The 19,007-nt window shown below is 40.7% G+C and overlaps 2 protein-coding genes across 8 annotated transcripts in view; one reads left to right on the top strand and one right to left on the bottom strand.

The window, feature by feature from the left end:
• col13a1 (collagen, type XIII, alpha 1) overlaps positions 1 to 8,208 on the top strand; it is a 53,877-nt gene extending 45,669 nt beyond the window's left edge. For all 7 annotated transcript variants that reach the window (XM_063875022.1, XM_063875020.1, XM_063875021.1 and 4 more), the window contains 2 exons: positions 559 to 597; positions 4,435 to 8,208. In XM_063875022.1, the coding sequence (XP_063731092.1) occupies positions 559 to 597; positions 4,435 to 4,467 (72 nt within the window). In that variant the 3' untranslated portion in view covers positions 4,468 to 8,208. The remainder of the gene's footprint in view (positions 1 to 558; positions 598 to 4,434) is intronic.
• A 1,023-nt stretch (positions 8,209 to 9,231) lies between these two features.
• Positions 9,232 to 17,549, bottom strand: LOC134859156 (uncharacterized). Its single transcript, XM_063875492.1, has 7 exons — positions 16,707 to 17,549; positions 15,466 to 16,047; positions 15,255 to 15,362; positions 13,181 to 13,436; positions 12,132 to 12,592; positions 9,709 to 9,960; positions 9,232 to 9,351 (listed from the first exon to the last, which is right to left on the bottom strand). Exons 1-7 carry the CDS (start codon positions 17,478 to 17,480, stop codon positions 9,232 to 9,234), a joined length of 2,553 nt encoding a protein of 850 aa, XP_063731562.1. The 5' UTR covers positions 17,481 to 17,549.
• Positions 17,550 to 19,007: the final 1,458 nt, after the last annotated feature.

The following is a 19,007-nucleotide window of genomic DNA, read 5'->3' as shown; positions in this document are numbered from 1 at the left end:
AAGAATGAACACTGATTTTGACTACCATGAGTAGTGTTGCTACCACTACATATAGAGAGCGCAAGATGGAAATGATAACATCGACTGTGGACGATTTTTTTTCAAATAAATAAATAGGCAACCTGTCCAATCCAAATGATCCCTGAAATCTTGAAAATCGACCCAAAATGTATCAAAATCAGCCCAGAAAGGGAACAGATATTGGCCTTTTCTGGTTAAAACTGTTGTTTTGCGCCTGAAAAAATCACAACATTTCCGTGTTCACTATAGGACTATATGAGCTTGCAACTAGACTAAAAAGTGATTTTTGAAGAAAAAACTTCTTAGCAGAAAGAGCCACTAGAACATCAGAACATATGTCCCTGAAGAGAAGAGAACTTTCCTACAGAACCTGGATGACCCAAATAATACATTTCAGCACTTTGCTACTTTATAAAAGGAATACTGATGTTTGTTGCATCAATGTAAGCTGCTCTTGTATGCATTGTTGCTTCAGGCATGCAGACACTTCATTTCTGCAGCGCTTGTTGTTCACTTCCTCTGTTTGTCTTTGTTCAGGGAGACGATGGCTTACCTGTACCAGGATGTTGGAATAAAGTAAGTTTAAGATATACTCATCACTGTCTGCTGACTCCACCGTGAACTGAGTTTGAACTAACAAGTAATATGTTGCATTTTTGCTTTCTCCTTGCAGTGACGATAACTTTGGAATGGCTTGTGTGATTGTACATAGGATATTTATTTTTTTACTTTTCCCTACTCTGTTATACAAGGAAAAAAATAATTGAATCCTAAAAATATATGGCATCATTTTTGTATAGATTGTTTATTTTAATACGTATGACAGTGTTTATGTATTGGATTTTTATATCTATGTGTTATTTTAATACCGGATTGGATAAGGAAGGATAAGAATGTGTCAACAGATGCATGATATTTGTGCATAATGTGAAGTGGATAATGCTTATTAACTTATTGTATTTTGTTGTTTTGCTGTAATAGACCATGCTGCACTGAGTTGTGGGGCTGGAAAGATTCTGTTTTATTATTCTGAAAGTCTTAGCTGAGCTCTCCTCTGTGTGATGAAGTGTACCAAACAATCAGTTTCAGTTAGGACATATGTTCACACAGTGGCAGAAAGATTAAGATATAAAAAGCATCAGGAACAGCAACAGTTTTATAACCAAAGGATGCTGAGGTGGTCCAAATCATCTGCATAAATATGTTGGTTTGGATCCTAAAGAAACTGATAACGGTATAGTGGACCATAACAACAGATTTAATTTAACACTGATGATGTAAACCTGTCTTTAATGGAAAGAAAACCAACCATGAACCATAACACCATTTTTATAATATTACACATTGTGCTTATAATAACTAAACATAGTTAGCTACCAAATGTTACTTATGGGATTCGTATGATGGTGGGACCCATCAGTTCCAAACGCAACGTATAAACACCATTATCAGAGGATCTTTTTTAAGTCCTAAATATAATATCAGGGAAGCTGGCCGGCTGTATACACAATCACACATTACCAGTTACATTACACACACAACATATATTTACATTATGGGCAGGTTTATTGTTTATTACATTAACACATCATTTCCTGAAGATCATTCTGAACAATTGTAGTAACTTATGGATTCCTGGTCTAAAACAATCAATGATTCAACATTTTTGGGACAGGAGTTTATTCCAAAAATGACCCAAGACATTTGCATCAGATATAAATGATATGATTTTAAATGTTAAAGACCATCAGTTTAACATGTTCAAAGACAGCACTTGCTTCCCGGAGGAGAGTGTCAACCAAGATCTTTGAATCATCTGAAGTTTTAAAGTTCAGGCCTTAAACATCCTGAGCAGTAAAGCTTTCCTTCTGATTTCACTTCATTGTAAATAGCTCTGCCAAATGTCATGGACAGCCACTTCCTGCTTTTTGATTGTCATGCTCTGTGTTTGACTGCAGTGTCTGTAATGTGTGTGTGTGTCTTCTAATCTGAGGCACAGTATAAACTGAAAAAACAAAAACGTTGACTTTAATTAAATGTATTATGTCAACACATTTCACATAACTGTATTAAGTTAGTTGAAAGCAATAATATTAAGCGGAACCTAATCTTTTGCTTTCAACTAACCTAATACAGTAATACATTTTATGAAATAAAACGTTTGAGTTTCTTCAGTGTACAGTCCGTATTGTTGGGGGGAAATGTTGCTGCTCATCAAAGGCATGCTGCTGCAATCATCACATGTATGACATCACTTTATGAAGAAGCTGTAACCCTTCCTGTTTATTTAAATCAGCTGTTGAACATGTATTCAGCAGTATGTGTTCTGCAGTAGCTGTGTTCATTAAGCTAACCTCATTAACTCCACCGAGTGACTCAGTGTTGAAGAACTGGACGGAGAGGACCTGATCCAGTGTGTGCTGCTGCTCCCTCACAGCGCTCTGTGTGTGTCTGCCTGGTTTGATGTTGCTATGAGATCGTTGTTGGGTCCGTTCCAGCAATAACATATTCACAGTGTCCTGTTGTTGCACCGTACCTCGCATTAACCCACAGCCAGGTCCCTAGCTGGCCTTCATTTACCTGTCATACTGATCATAAATACTGATATGTTCTGAAATGTTCAAAGTATTGAGTCTGTTCAGCATGACCGTCATAATTAAATATACATTTCTGAGGATTTTGGCTTTGTTTCTAAAACATTTCTCACACTAAATAAACTATTTTCCTTTCCTGTACGGGTCCAAGCACTTCAGAAAAGGGATTTCTGAAGTGCATCATTTCAGATTATGAGGCTGTTGCTCTGCTATTATCTTAGTTGCAGTTCAATGTTTCAGGCGTGTTTAAACCTTTGTTGTCTTGACAGAACCATGTAGTCTCTTAAATTGCACCTGTGGTTCAGCCTTAACCAGTGAGTCAAACCTACCACTGAGCTGGTTTAACTCCATTTTAATGTCAAACAAGACCTTTTATTACATATTGGCTGGTGGGGAAAGCACATCTAAATGCAGGCATAAAACCGGGACCCAGAAACTGAGGCAGATAATCTGAATTCACTTCTCATTCATTCTTGTTTCATATCTGTGGTTTTCCGACTGAGACATGTCTAATTTTCTGTTCAGAAAGTCTTGTAGCCGGCAACCTCAAGAGATGTATTCACTAATGCAGCTGTAGGATGGGGAGAATTTATAGAAGTCTGCCACATGAGTTATTCAGGTCACTAAAATGATAAGGCTTTTCAAAATATTACATTTTTAACTCTTATTTAACATTAACATACTGAATATTGTAGAGCCCGACACTTGAGAGAACAGATGAAGTTACTCAGAGGTGCATTAGACTGATCAAAGACAAACTGGAGCAGAGCTTCAGAGCCAACTGTAATGTGAAGGAAGGCCTTCTGCCTTTAGAGTTTATTCTTACTGTACACTCTAAAGAGTCACATGACTGCTACCATAATCCTGACCCTGCCTATACATTATCTCAAAGACTGCCTGTCCCTCACAGCATGGATTGTGTGGTGTGGTTTTGTTTCAGCGTTTTAATGATGATAACATTAACGGTATGAAGAGTACCAAAACATGCATTCATGAAAAGCTAAGATACACTTTTATAAATAGCTGTCCGGATGTCCAGTGCAAACCAGAGGTTTTTTTTTGACAACACTGATCACATTGACACACTTTATCCAGCAGACGTGACACCTACAGGTGAGGGAGGAGTGACATCACATCCTGTTAAGTCTGAGTGTAAATGAACAGCTGGAGACTGTGACAGTATTCCTCAGAGCAGGGGTCAACAAGGTCATGGGACACAAACCGTACATTGTGATCTCAAGCAGGCGGCCCGGACCGTTAACACAATTTCATAATGACCTGTACATTATAACATCCCAACTGTTTCCTTTACTTTACAAAGTAAGCTAGAGTCTGAAAACATTTACTACTAATCTACCTATTTACAGAGCAGAGGACTCTCTGATCTTTTGGCTACCACTAAAAACACACTGCTGTTCCCTCACACCTGCCAACATCTTTTCTCAGTTGTCTTGCAAGTTACAATGTGGAGGTCGCATTAAATCACAAGATCTGAAACTGCACTGTGGCTCTTTTAACTTCCTGACATAACCAGGTCACATCAGATGTTTAAAAAACATTTTCATATCAGACAGTAGAGTGGAGAGGGTTCTGGGGTTCTGCCATCAGGTCGCATGAGGTCAAAGGACAAATGGGTTAAAAACTGTGAAAAAAGTTAAAATGTCAGTCAGGAAATTATACTCAAATAAACTCTGGGAAGGCACTGGTCATTAGAGGCTAAAACCGAATAACATGTGATGGAAAAGTCATTATAATATCCCTGATTGATGTTGCCTGTGCTTCTGAAGTGCTTAAACCGTGTTCACACATGTGTTTAAAGGGTCAACATCCTTTCCAACTGGCTAAGAAGTAGTCCTTCCAGACACTGTCTCCATGACGCCACACAAAGAAGACTTCAACACTTTTGGAGATATCTTTGAGTTTTTACCCAAACCTGGAGTTGGCATTTCAGCGTGTTCCCAGGGGGTCGGACACAGGGCCAGTTCCGACAGAAGCTCCGGTGGCAGTGGTGAGCTCATTCACTTCAATAGACTGGGGAGTAGAGGCCATCTTTAGGTACTGATTGAAGGCTCAGTGGACAGCATCTCAGCCGCAGGGAAACACTGTCCCTACTCATGTGTTTCTTTACTGCATACACTTTGATCTATTTAACTGCTAGTGGAGCGCCACGTGGACACTTTAGCACATGCTATTTGTTGTGTTTGATGTGACATCAGTACTGTAACTGTGATAAAGATTCAGAGCAGCTCACAGAGCAGGTGGATGTCTTTCCAAGAAAAAGTTAAGGGAGACCCTCATGATGATTCCTTCTTCATATTATCTGACTCACTGCCTTTTCAAAAATCCCTTTTCTTGCAGCTATGACATTGTGTGTGAATGATTGGGCTGTATAGGAAGTACTTTGAAACCAGCATCACACATCATGCTGGGTCACATTGATGATAATCCTTTCTTTTTTTTTATCTATTGAGGTGTTTCCATGATTTAATGCTGTAAAAGTATTGTACAATATAAGACGAATAATTGTATGTATAGGTAAAGGTATTCTTTGTAAATAGATTGCATTGATGAAACGTATGTATGATTTTCCGTACAAAATAAGCATCAACATTTTAAAAGGGTCATTTTCTTTTGCTGAATATGTACAGATGATTGTGACAAAAAACGTCCATTTGCATGCTCCATAAATCCCGTTTCTTTGCAGAAAAAGTATATTGCATGCGTATACAGTATTATTAATTTATCAAATTAGTTTATTACAATTATTTATTCTTTTGTCACTCTGAATATATATGGGTATCCATTAAAAAAAGAAAACAAAAAACACAATTATCTGAATATTTGAACAGCGGTTATTGTACATAGTAATGCAAATATCTAAAAATGCCCTTTGTCAGTGTGTCACACTTTGCTGTTTCATTGAAAATTAAATGTACAGAAGCATTCCTTAAGTCATATTGACAGCTGACCTGTAAACAGACCTGGGTCAAAATGGTGATTTTCAATAATTGTTGTTTTTCCAGTTTTTAAAAGGAATAGATTAACATTTAAATAAATGTTTTATTGGGTGCAAGTGAACCCATATTTAGAGAGTTGGATGCATCAAGTGTTCTTTTAAGATGTTATTTAATGAAATAGCTTAAATAACGCTTTTAGTTTTGTAATTCTGATATCCATTTTGGAAAAGAAAACTTTAAATACAAAAAGCATAGTGAAGTTGAGAAACCACCAGCCAAAAGTCAAACAGGAGGAAAGAAATAAGATATTCCTGTTTGTCCATCAGCTTGCGTTTTATCTGCTAATTCTAAAGAAGCAATGCTCTGAGCTCTCTGAGTGGTAACTGATTTTATTGAACAATTCCGGTAGAATTGAATAATTTATTGTGGTTTTTACCAATGTTTCTGTCAGGCAATATAGAAATCACCAAATCATTTATTTCAAAAGGTACACTTTTTATTTTAATAACTCAACGACCCTCTCCATTCCATCCCTATTCCATCGGAGGAGAAGGGAGAGGAGGGTGAGGGTGTCCTGAAACTAAATGGCATCTTTATCATGTGTATCTGATGTTTCGGTGATTTCTGTATTAACCTTCACATTTCTATTTTGCACAAATATGGAAACTAACACAAAGCCACTTGTTCTTTTGCTTTATTTCCTTGGTTTGCTCTTTTCTATATTTCTATATAGCTGATTGTAACAGTGTGCTCATGTGTAATACAATGCAAACAAAGCAGGAATCACCCGATGTTGTGCATGGATTTTGGTTTCCAAATATACGTTTTATGTAAGTTAGTTTTGATTAACCTTGTGCAACAGGTTGTGAATCAGTGAATAATAGCAAAGGCATTATTAGTCTTGTTTCACATACAAGTGCACTGTGTATATCCTTCACTTGAGGAGTTCTTCAGGTATGCCAAAACACACACAGGTACTAAAAAAAAATAGTCAAAGATGAAGTGAGGGCCATATGTCTGAAGACTAGGTTTGTGCTGATTTCTGTCTTCAACATTCAGAGCATTAGAATATAAGCAAACCACTAGCTCCCCTACAAGAGCTTTTATGACATCCCATTCCAAATTCTGAGCATTAATATGAAGTTGGTCCCCCCCATGCTAACACTGTTAGCACCCTGTCGGCTTGTTCAGAGTTTTGTGGAGGCAATCACACTGCTCTATATTTGTTATTAAGAACCTTTAAGTGGCATTAGTTTTTATTTCCTCTTACCAGAAGGGATGTAGTCATTTCCCTGAATTTCAGTTAAAAAAAGGTCCCGCCGAAAACGACATGCTACGTTTTGCTTTCGCGGTGCTGATTGGCTCTTCATTTCCGTCTACATTTACATGGAGTTTTTCCAAGAGCGCCCTGAATGCCTCAAGTTGAAAAAGATTGAACTGAGCGTGAAAAAAAGTCGGACATATAGTGATTTTTTTTCAATTATCTAACCAGAAGAATTGAGAGGTGGGACTTCTTCGCAGCTATAGGACTTTACTGACTGCAGTTATCTCAACCTTAACAGAAATCAGCGTCAGGGGAAATTATTGCGGTGGCCAAATTAAACATTTGTTTTTATCAAAATATGTGGCTGTTATAAGCATGTAATATTAGATTAAAAAAGACGCAGCAACAAATAAAAGCTGTCTGATGAGGACTTCCATCCTGTAAAGGTCTGATTGGAGGATTCATTCTCCTAAATGTCTGTTTCGAACCTTTTCCACAGGAAATGTGGGTGTTAACAAAGAGGTCTGTCCAGATGGCCATTTCTTTTACAGTGGAGCATCTCAAGAGTGCATCATTGTGCTTCAACCATTGTGTACTCAAACCATTGTAGCATTGCAAGCCAACATTAATGACATTTTATTCAAAAAGCTTTAAATGACTTGACCAAGCCTGACAGTGCTCTTCAAGTGAAGAGTAAACTCATTCTGCATGTTATTTATAGCTGCAGTCTTTTATTGAGGTCACGCTGTTTGCATTTCAATTTGGAATATATATATATATATATATATATATATATATATATATATTTATTTATTTATTTTTTGTAACATGCTAATAAAGGCAGTTAACCTGCTTCATGTTGATCAAAGTTGTGATGTTGTATTGATGTACAATATGTTTCAGTTTGATATCATTTTCTTGTCAGATTCAAACTATAACTCAGAATGGATAAGAGGGCATTATAGAGAATTTGCATGCTATTTTTTCATCTTTTTCCTATATCGGTTATAGAACATAGATACTTTACATTTCATGACATTTCGCACAGAAGGAATCTGCAGAGTGAGGCCTGTGTGCACATGCAACCACAGCCTTCAGTTGAGATGTATCAGTTTGTTTTCCAAGATTCAATGTGACTTCCAGTCCCCGGTGGTGCTCACCGAGACATGCTGAGTGGCTGTTAGTCAACAGGATGTTTGTACGGTTATGGTATTGTTTTTGTTTTTGTTTTTCAAAATAATTTATTTTTACTTTTTATAATCAAATGACTGGCAGCTGTCCTCACTGATTGCCAAACAGATTCACTTTTCAGTACATGTACACTTTTTAGGCAATTTGTCTCCAACTCAGAATAAAGAAACTATTTTAAATGGAACAAGAAGTTGTGTTGTGTTGCTGTTTCTGTGTATGCATATGTTTTGTGGTTCAGTGCAATGTGTTTCTTTTTTTTAAACAATGCTTTTGACAATCTGACGCAAAACTGCCATACAAAATGTTAGAACTTTACAATTCAAACAATCCTGGTTGAAAGTGTTTTTAACATCCTGTGGCAACATGTTGAAATGTTCTTTTTTGTTAAGACCATGTTCATTACTTTACAGCAAAGGCAACAATGATTGCGGCCACAGTAATAACATGTTGGTTTCTTTATAATCATTTAGTTTTTGGTTCACCTGAAACATCCAGCCTGCCTTAGAATAGCTCTGTAATATCTGTTTTACACACAATCAACAGATGTCTCTCAAATCCTTGGACATGTGTATTTCACCTACCTGGTGTGTAAATACAGCTGGATACTTCACCAATTGAAGTTCTCAAAAAATGTGAATATTATCTTAAATTCTGAGGGAGATGGTTTTGAGATCTCTCATCATTTCCTCTCACAGAACATTTACCTTTTGATTTTCTTTCTTTCTTTCAAAATAATAAAAACATGCTTATTTATCACAGAAAAGAAAAACATTTTTACAATAACAAAATCATCCATCCATCCATCCATCTTCTCCTGCTTTTCCGTCAGGGTCGCGGAAGTAACGGCCCCCAAACGTTCCTTTTCCTGGCCACATCGACCAGCTCTGACTGGGGGATTCCAAGGCACTCCCAGGCCAGCGAAGAGATATAATCCCTCCACCTGGTCCTAGGTCTACCACCTCCCTAGGGAGGTGCCCAGGTGGCATCCTCACTAGGTGCCTGAACCACCTCAACTGGCTCCTTTCAACGCGAAGAAGCAGCGGTTCTACTCCGAGTCCCTCCCGGATGACTGAACTTCTCACCTTATCCCTAAGGGAGATGCCAGCTACCCTGTGAAGAAATCCCATTTCGGCCGCTTGTATCCGCATTCGGTCATGACCCATCCTTCATGACCATATGTGAAGGTAAGAACGAAAATGGCCCACTAGACAGAGAGCTTTGCCTTCTGGCTCAGCTCTCTTTTCGCCACAACAGCGCAGTAAAGCGACTGCAGTACCGCTCTCGCTGCTCCGATACTCCGGCCCATCTCACGCTCCATTGTTCCCTCACTCGAGAACAAGACCCCGAGATACTTGAACTCCTTCACTTGGGGTAAGGCTTCATTCCCTACCTGGAGTGGACAGTCCATCGGTTTTCTGCTGAGAACCATGGCCTCAGATTTGGAGGTGCTGATCCTCATCCCTGCCGCTTCACACTCGGCCGCGAACCGATCCAGTGAGTGCTGAAGGTCACAGACCGGTGAAGCCATTAGGACCACATCATCTGCAAAAAGCAGTGGTGCAATCCTTAGCCCACTGAACTGCAGACCCCCTCCCCCACGACTACGCCTCGAAATCCTGTCCATAAATATCACTAACAGGATTGGTGACAAAGCGCAGCCCTGGCGGAGGCCAACCCTCACCGGAAATCGGTCCGACGTGCTACCGAGAACCCGGACACAGCTCTCGCTTTGGGAGTAGAGAGATTGGATGACCCTGAGTAGAGACCCCCTCACCTCATACTCCCGCAGCACCTCCCACAGCATCTCCAAATCCACAAAGCACATGTAGACCGGATGAGCGTACTCCCAGGCCCCCTCCAGGATCCTTGCGAGAGTAAAAAGCTGGCCCGTCGTTCCAAGACCAGGACGAGATCCGCATTGTTCCTCCTCAATCTGAGGTTTGACAATCAACCACAATTTTAAAAGTCATATTTTTTCAAAATTACTGGTTCTTTCTACGACGCTGTAGACAGCTAACCACTCGAAAGTGGACTGTGGACCAGTTAAATAGGAGAAGACCTCGGCTGAGCATCCATTGTGAACTTGTTATATCATTGTATTAATAAATCCTGTTAAATTTAGATGAGAAGTCTCTTGGATTCTTTTAGCCTATTCCTACTATAGTACTTAACCTTACAGTACCTGTATGTGCGCCCATAGAGTCTGCGCAGTTGAGTGTCCCCTTAAGCCCCGTGCTCGATCTCCCGCTCTCTGCTCAGTAGAATGAATGGAGAGAGAAAATAAATCTGAATTCAGCTTTTAGTGCATTTTACAGCTTTAAGGACCTAATGTTTTCAATAAGGGCTATAAAAGGGTTCATACTGGGTTGTTTAATTATTTTATTTTTTTATTATCCACCCATTTACAAATGTCTCTTTCCCAATGTAAGTCAATGGGAAAAAGTCCTTCTGGGCTGGGTGACGTCAGTACCCGGAGTTTGGCTTATGAGTGCTTGTATAAAATTTCACAAAAAAAATTGAAATGCAATTCGGAAAATAGAACAGGTATTTATTTAAAACAACCATGCAAATCCAGCAATTTGAGTGCTTGTATAACATTTACACACACAAAAAAGTACTAACTTAAAACAACCACCCCAAATATAAATAGTAATTACAGTGGGGAGAACAAGTATTTGATACACTGCCGATTTTCCAGGTTTTCCCACTTACAAATCATGCAGAGGTCTGTATTTTTTTATCATAGGTACTCTTCAACTGTGAGTGACGGAATCTAAAACTAAAATCCAGAAAATCAAATTGTATGATTTTAAATAATTAATTTGCATTTTATTGCATGACTTAAGTATTTGATCATCTACCAACCAGTAAGAATTCTGGCTCTCACAGACCTGCTAGTTTTTCTTTAAGAAGCCCTCCTGTTCTCCACTCATTACTTGTATTAACTGCACCTGTTTGAACTTGTTACCTGTATAAAAGAGACCTGTCCACACACTCAAACAGACTCCAACCTCTCCACAATGGCCAAGACTAGAGAGCTGTGTAAGGACATCAGGGATAAAAATGTAGACCTGCACAAGGCTGGGATGGGCTACAGGACAATAGGCAAGCAGCGTGGTGAGAAGGCAACAACTGTTGGCGCAATTTTTAGAAAATGGAAGAAGTTCAAGATGAAGGTCAATTTCCCTCGGTCTGGGGCTCCATGCAAGATATCGACTCTTGGGGCATCAATGATCATGAGGAAGGTGAGCAGGGTATATACAGAGATTCTTAAGTTGAATTTACTACCTTTTACTACCTCTTTTACTACCTTCAATTTTTTTTTTACTACCAGCACGACTTCAAGCTGCAACTGTAGCAGCGTAAAGTGTGAAGTAAAGTGACGCGTAAAGTAATGAAATATCTTTCCAAAACGAATTAATAACATATTTCATCACAATTTAACAGGGTAATTATAACTTCCACCACTGGACACAACAACTGGCCAACACACACACACACACACACACACACACACACACACACACACACACACATAGAGAGAGAGAGCGAGAGACTCTGTAGGTGTATGTGAGTGTCTGTTTGTTTGAGCAAGCTAGTGAGCTACATTTAAGTAAGAAGGAACTCTACCATAGGAGTTGGATTAATCAAGATGACACAACAGGCCTTGGTCCATAGTTTTTACTCAAAATGTCAAAAAGTAACAATTGCATAACAAAAACTAATTTCAAGTGGTTAAATTAGGGCCTTGAAAAAAAGAATAAACTAGATAATAATAAAGTGCAACTTTCACTGTAATTACAATATCTTATTAACAAAGAAATAACTTTAACTTCAACTGGACGCAAAAACTGTCCGAGACAGAGAGAGAGAGAGAACTTAAACAACAGTTAGCCAGCAGGGTCACAAGTGCCTCAACTGTGTGGCCTTTTCTTCAATCATTTTATCCACTTGGAGAAGTTCTGCTTTTTTTTCCCTGTGTCTTCTCCGAAAAGTGTTTGATTTTGTGATGAGCTCAGCCATCTTTGTTCCTGCCTTTCCCTCGGCCATCTCTGCATATTTGTCGGCGTCATTTTGGAGTGAATGGCACACACTGTGGAGTACCTGCCGCCGGTTCCGGAGGTCCTCCAGCTCTTTCTCTGCTGCTTTCCTCTTCAGCTCCTGTGTGGCATTCTCCTTTTTTTCCCGCTCACTATCAAGGTATAGCCTGTATTGTGACCTCGATGAAGCAGCAGAGGCCAGGAGCTCCTTGGTCAGAGGAACTTTCAGAACGCCGCCACAGACAATTACCTTATCGCAGATTAATCTGAGGGCTTCGAGAGATTCATCACGGAGGTTGCACGTTTCTACCTCCTTATTTACTGAGAAGCCTCTCTCCACTGTGGCTTGTCCATGGGACAGGAGGAGAGCACTTTGGCAGAACTTTAGCAGGTCAGGGTGGGACGTGCAGAGTTTAGAGTGGAGAAAGACATCCAGACGCTGCCTCAGGGGTTGGAAGGAAACAAATTCTTCTTCTCTGCCCACGACCGAGAGAAAGGATGTGAATTGCTGAATGATGACATCACCTGCAACATTGATACGAAAATTAAGATATATTAATTTCATTAACACATTCCAGTCAACTGCTTCACCATCCATTCGACAAAAGTACATACAGTACATCGTAGATACACATAATAGTATCTGTAGCAGTGGTTCTCAACCTGGGGGCACGGAGGTCTTGTCTAAATTACAAATTGATACAATTGCGCGTCGGTGACTTGTTTAGCTGAATCTGCTTGCAAGGTGCCAAAACACCTTCTACATCAAACAGATAGAGTAAAATCACATAACTCACAAGAACACTGGATGTGGCTATCAAAAAAGAAAAGAAAAGTAGAATAATTTGAGTGCTTGAAATCATGCATTGACATCAAGGTTGGTGGGGGGGGACAATATTCTAACCTTTGAAAGGGGGGCTCAACTTGCAAAAGGTTGAGAACCCCTGATATAGAGAGCTATGAGAGCATAAAGTTTAATTTTGTAAAAGCAAGACACTTTCACACCTGTCACAGTAAAAAAGCAGAAAACCACAAAAGAGATTCCACGCACAAGACCTTAATCAATTTGAATAACTTATCCACTTCTACTGTCCCTATAAAATACGTTCTTACCAGCTGCAATGCCACCTGCCAGCTGCTGCCCCTGGATGAAAGCCTGCACTAATGACTTCATCTGTAGGATGCACCACTCTGGATCCCTGGCCATCCTTGTGGGATCCAAACAGGTGATCTGCCTAACTATGGGGAATTTCAATGGCGATTTCTCCTGCAGTTTCTTTACGATCTTAATCAGACCCTGCAAACACTCTTTTCTGAGGTGGAGTACAGAGAGTTCACCTATCTTTGATCCTGGTTTGCCCAGGAGTGCCTATTAAGGAACATTAAGGAACATTCATGTCAATGCTTTCTTTGAAAGGAAATGTTTACATAACTTATTGTAATGATAATATTAATACTGAACAAATTGTATTTGCTAGTCGATTTGTGCAAGCATCATAATTCACAAATTCACCCCGCAAAACAAATAAACAACAATAAAATTACCTTGATGGCAGATTCAGCCCCCAAGCCTATACAGTGGGGCAAAAAAGTATTTAGTCAGCCACTAATTGTGCAAGTTCTCCCATTTAAAAAGATGAGAGAGGCCTGTAATTTTTATCATAGGTATACCTCAACTATGAGAGACAGAATGAGAAAAAAAATTCCAGGAAATCACATTGTAGGATTTTTAAAGAATTAATTTTCAAATGATTGTGGAAAATAAGTATTTGGTCAATAACAAAAGTTCATCTCAATACTTTGTTATATACCCTTTGTTGGCATTGAGAGAGGTCAAACATTTTCTGTAAGTCTTCACAAGGTTTTCACACACTGTTGCTGGTATTTTGGCCCATTCCTCCATGCAGATCTCCTCTAAAGCAGTGATGTTTTGGGGCTGTCGCTGGGCAACACGGACTTTCAACTCCCTCCAAAGATTTTCTATGGGGTTGGGATCTGGAGACTGGCTAGGCCACTCCAGGACCTTGAAATGCTTCTTACGAAGCCACTCCTTCGTTGCCCTGGCGGTGTGTTTGGGATCATTGTCATGCTGAAAGACCCAGCCACGCTTCATCTTCAGTGCCCTTGCTGATGGAAGGAGGTTTTCACTCAAAATCTCACGATACATGGCCCCATTCATTCTTTCCTTTACACGGATCAGTCGTCCTGGTCCCTTTGCAGAAAAACAGCCCCAAAGCATGATGTTTCCACCCCCATGCTTCACAGTAGGTATGGTGTTCTTTGGATGCAACTCTGCATTCTTTCTCCTCCAACCACGATGAGTTGAGTTTTTACCAAAAAGTTCTATTTTGGTTTCATCTGACCATATGTCATTCTCCCAATCCTCTTCTGGATCATCCAAATGCCCTCTAGCAAACTTCAGACGGGCCTGGACATGTACTGGCTTAAGCAGGGGGACACGTCTGGAACTGCAGGATTTAAGTCCCTGGCGGCGTAGTGTGTTACTGATGGTAGCCTCTGTTACTTTGGTCCCAGCTCTCTGCAGGTCATTCACTAGGTCCCCCCGTGTGATTCTGGGATTTTTGCTCACCGTTCTTGTGATCATTTTGACCCCACGGGGTGAGATCTTGCGTGGAGCCCCAGATCGAGGGAGATTAGCAGTGGTCTTGTATTTCTTCCATTTTCTAATAATTGCTCCCACAGTTGATTTCTTCACACCAAGCTGCTTACCTATTGCAGATTCAGTTTTCCCAGCCTGGTGCAGGTCTACAATTTTGTCTCTGGTCTCCTTTGACAGCTCTTTGGTCTTGGCCATAGTGGAGTTTGGAATATGACTGTTTGAGGTTGTGGACAGGTATCTTTTATGCTGATAACAAGTTCAAAAAGGTGCCATTAATACCGGTAACGAGTGGAGGACAGAGGAGCCTCTTAAAGAAGAAGTTACAGGTCTGTGAGAGCCAGAAATCTTGCTTGTTTGTAGGTGACCAAATACTTATTTTACCGAGGAATTTACCAATTAATTCATTAAAAATCCTACAATGTGATTTCCTGGATTTTTTCCCCCATTTTGTCTCTCATAGTTGAGGTATACCTATGATGAAAATTAAAGGCCTCTCTCATCTTTTTAAATGGGAGAACTTGCACAATTGGTGGCTGACTAAATACTTTTTTGCCCCACTGTATCTACCCTTTTGAGGGAGACCCAGTTCTTCTCCTCAGAGATGTCCAATTTAATCAGCTGCAGGGGGGTTTGGTCCTGTAGGAGTTCCCTTTTGATGAACCGCCGCAGTAAACTCTGATGATGACAACAACAAGAAGATAGTTACCCAGACATTCATATACATTAATATAGGTTTACATTCAAATTAATGAATCAAAATCTTTACAGTGATACTTACCAACAGGAGCTCAGTTAAATCTTCTGCCAAAAAAGGCAACACTGGCTCGTCTGTTTGGTACTTCTTGAGAAATGGGTTAAAACTTCTCGCAATGGCGAGGAAGAATTGAAGCTTTGGGATTAAGAGTGGATCCCCTTGTGCTGCCAGGATGGCATCATAAGAGGCCGTGTTTGGTTTTGTGACCTTCTTATCCTCAACAGCATTGACAAACTTCTGAATCATGGTCCAAACTTCCAGGACTCTCTCTGCAACCGGCACATTTTCCACCCATCTGTGGCCGCAGAAAGAGAGGGGAAAGCAGGACGACCCGGTGATGTTGGTGTAGTCCTCTCTCCGGGCAGGAACGTTGTGGAAGAGGTAATGGAGAGCGCGCAGGAGTTTGTCAATTTGCCAGCCTGTAAAGCCTGCCTTCATGGCATTGTGGAGGGTATGGAGTCCACAGCTCCCAACCATCAGGACTTGAGCACCTCCATGCAGCTCAGCATGTTCCTTTTGAAGGAGATCCAGGAGTTTGAAATTTACATTTGGGCCATCCATTCCTACTGAGAGAAGCTGCCTCATGTTGAGTTTTGCAACACATTCCTGTGAATTGTCACACAGAAGTTAATGTATTGCTTAAGTAAACCACATTCAATACACATCAGAAGGTAATACTGTATATGCTTCAAATCAAACATTTAGCTTTATTATCCTAAAGTAAAACATGAGTCAGGTCTTGGGATACATTTCACAGTGATAGATATTAGGCCTATGTCAAGGACTGCTTTGTCAAAGTTAGATCATTGGTTCTCCAAATGTGGCTCACTATAATAAACTAAATCCCTATAATATAGGTTTGGCTTTATCAGAGCCATGCTCAACCTTCAGATTAAGGGTGCGTTCGTAAATTGCCACTCCGAGCACACTCTGAAACATTTTAACAGTTCGGAAATTCACGGCCAGAAGAACGCTCGTCTTTTTCAAACTCAGAGCGCGATTCTATTTTTCAGAGCGTCAGATTGAATTTACGAACGAACGAACGAATTTAAGCATAACGGCTAACACTTTGACCTACAGTCTTGTGACGTCTGGTCACCCTAAGCTTTGTTGGCTGATACATCTTTTTAATTGCATACATTTTACAATATTATATTACAGAAATTCAACAGTAAGCTAAATAAATACAATTATCAAAAATCCATGAAAATGTGCAAACAATCTCCCCTATGTAACCAATAAGTATAATAGGAAAATAAACTTACTTTGATGTGCTGCAACAGATCGTCAGCTCTCCCATGTCCCAGGAATTGTGAGCCAAAATACCTCGAGCGTACACAACCATCCTCCAAAAAACGAATGTGTATGTCCATTTGTTTTTTCTTTGACGATTGATTGAGGCTCTCATCGAACATAAGGACGTACGGTCCGGCATTATTTATGGCCTCAACCAGTTGCCTCTTAAAATAGGGTGCGATGCCAAATTTTATTATGTACCCGGTTTTATCCTTGCCCAAAGCGAAGGATTTGGCGATTTCGGAGTCCGGGAACATATTTCTGAACAGCTCTCCTATGCCTTCGTTCGAGTTGAACGAGTGGTGTTTCATTGCTACATCTAAACACCACAGTACCTCAGCCTGCAAGGTAGAGGTGGTAGTGCCTAGCGTCTGCTTCTGACCGTCTGTCGTGCACCTGTTGCTGGTGGTAGGACTACTGGCAGGGTATTGCAGGGGGAGAGCAAGCGAGGTTGAGGGAGCAGTGGAGGTTGAAGGAGCAGTTGAGGTTGAGGGCGTCGATGTAGCCGTTGTGCCAGTGTAAAACAGTGACAGCGGTAGCTGAGCATTACGTCCACGCATCCTAGCTTGGTGGCTACTTGATAGCATGTGCGATTTCACCGCCTTCACCCCCATCCAGGTAATGCTTATCGTCTTCTTGCAGACGTTGCAATAAGCCTCTTGGCTGTTGCCAACTACTGGCCTAAGCCATTCTTTAAACAACGATTCCTCCAGCCAGAGGTCCGAAAATTTGCATTTGCCCATGTCTTAACTGGCGAACTCGCGAAGAGGTTTGACAGCAAGCTAGCCGGGTACCTAAAATGATTTTTTTTTTTTTTTTTTTTTAAATCAATATGTTTATATTGGATTATCTCCGTTAATATTGGTAGTAAATGAAGTAGCGTAATTGGAAGTTAGTCTTAACTAAGTTTGTTGTAGAACAGATAACAAGAATAAGAAACTCGAACAAGATCGGAATAATACTGTAGGTTATATAAGGAAAGACCCATTGCTTGAGGCATTTAGTGTCTTAGAGTCCCTCCAGATTTCTCAGTCATCAGCCACCGGACCAGGGCGGGCTGCAGTCACTACAGGATATCCTCTAACCACGGCCAGCATGTCTTCAATGTCCGTACGCTCTTCATCGGTTCGCCCGGTGGCCAAGTTGGGTCCTTCATGCGCCTCAATATATCCCTGTATCGTACCTAAAATGATTGAGGGAGTGCGCGAGGTACATGTGACATCATTGAATAGCCGCGAAAATGTTGTTGGACTTAGCAACAATAACTAAGGGGGGCGTGGCTTGGCGAACTTCAGCACCCCCTGCTCAAAATTACTTCCCGCGGCCCTGCTACTTGCAACATGAAAATAAATCCACGCAAGTTTAGTAATTTAAGGAGATAGGCCTGCACGTAAATTACACAAATAGAAAAAATCATACGCCCAGCTGGATTGGTGTTCGAAAATTTACTACCTCGTCAGATGACGTTTACTACTTTTCACTACTTTTTACCGGCCTTAATTCGGCCTAATTTCATTTACTACCTTTTACTACCTTTCACTACCCCGCGGCAACCCTGGTGAGGGATCAGCCCAGAACTACACGGCAGGACCTGGTCAATGACCTGAAGAGAGCTGGGACCACAGTCTCAAAGAAAACCATTAGTAACACACTACACCGTCATGGATTAAAATCCTGCAGCGCACGCAAGGTCCCCCTGCTCAAGCCAGTGCATGTCCTGGCCCGTCTGAAGTTTTCCAATGACTATCTGGATGATCCAGAGGAGGAATGGGAGAAGGTTATGTGGTCTGATGAGACAAAAATAGAGCTTTTTGGTCTGAACTCCACTCGCCATGTTTGGAGGAAGATAAGGATGAGTACAACCCCAAGAACACCATCCCAACCATGAAGCATAGAGGTGGAAACATCATTCTTTGGGGATGCTTTTCTGCAAGGGGACAGGATGACTGCACTGTATTGAGGGGAGGATGGATGGGGCCATGTAGTGAGATCTTGGCCAACAACCTCCTTCCCTCAGTAAGAGCATTGAAGATGGGTTGCGGCTTGGTCTTTCAGCATGACAACGACCCAAAACACACAGCCAGGGCAACTAAGGAGTGGCTCTGTAAGAAGCATCTCAAGGTCCTGGAGTGGCCTAGCGAGTCTCCAGACCTGAACCCAATAGAAAAATCTTTGGAGGGAGCTGAAAGTCTGTATTGCCCAGTGAAAGCCCGAAACCTGAAGGATCTGGAGAAGATCTGTATGGAGGAATGGGCCAAAATCCCTGCTGC

This window comes from Eleginops maclovinus, chromosome 22, assembly GCF_036324505.1.
Source record: "Eleginops maclovinus isolate JMC-PN-2008 ecotype Puerto Natales chromosome 22, JC_Emac_rtc_rv5, whole genome shotgun sequence".
Lineage (NCBI taxonomy): Eukaryota > Metazoa > Chordata > Actinopteri > Perciformes > Eleginopidae > Eleginops > Eleginops maclovinus.
Note: the sequence above shows the minus strand (reverse complement) of the source record. Positions and strands in the feature narration are given on the sequence as shown.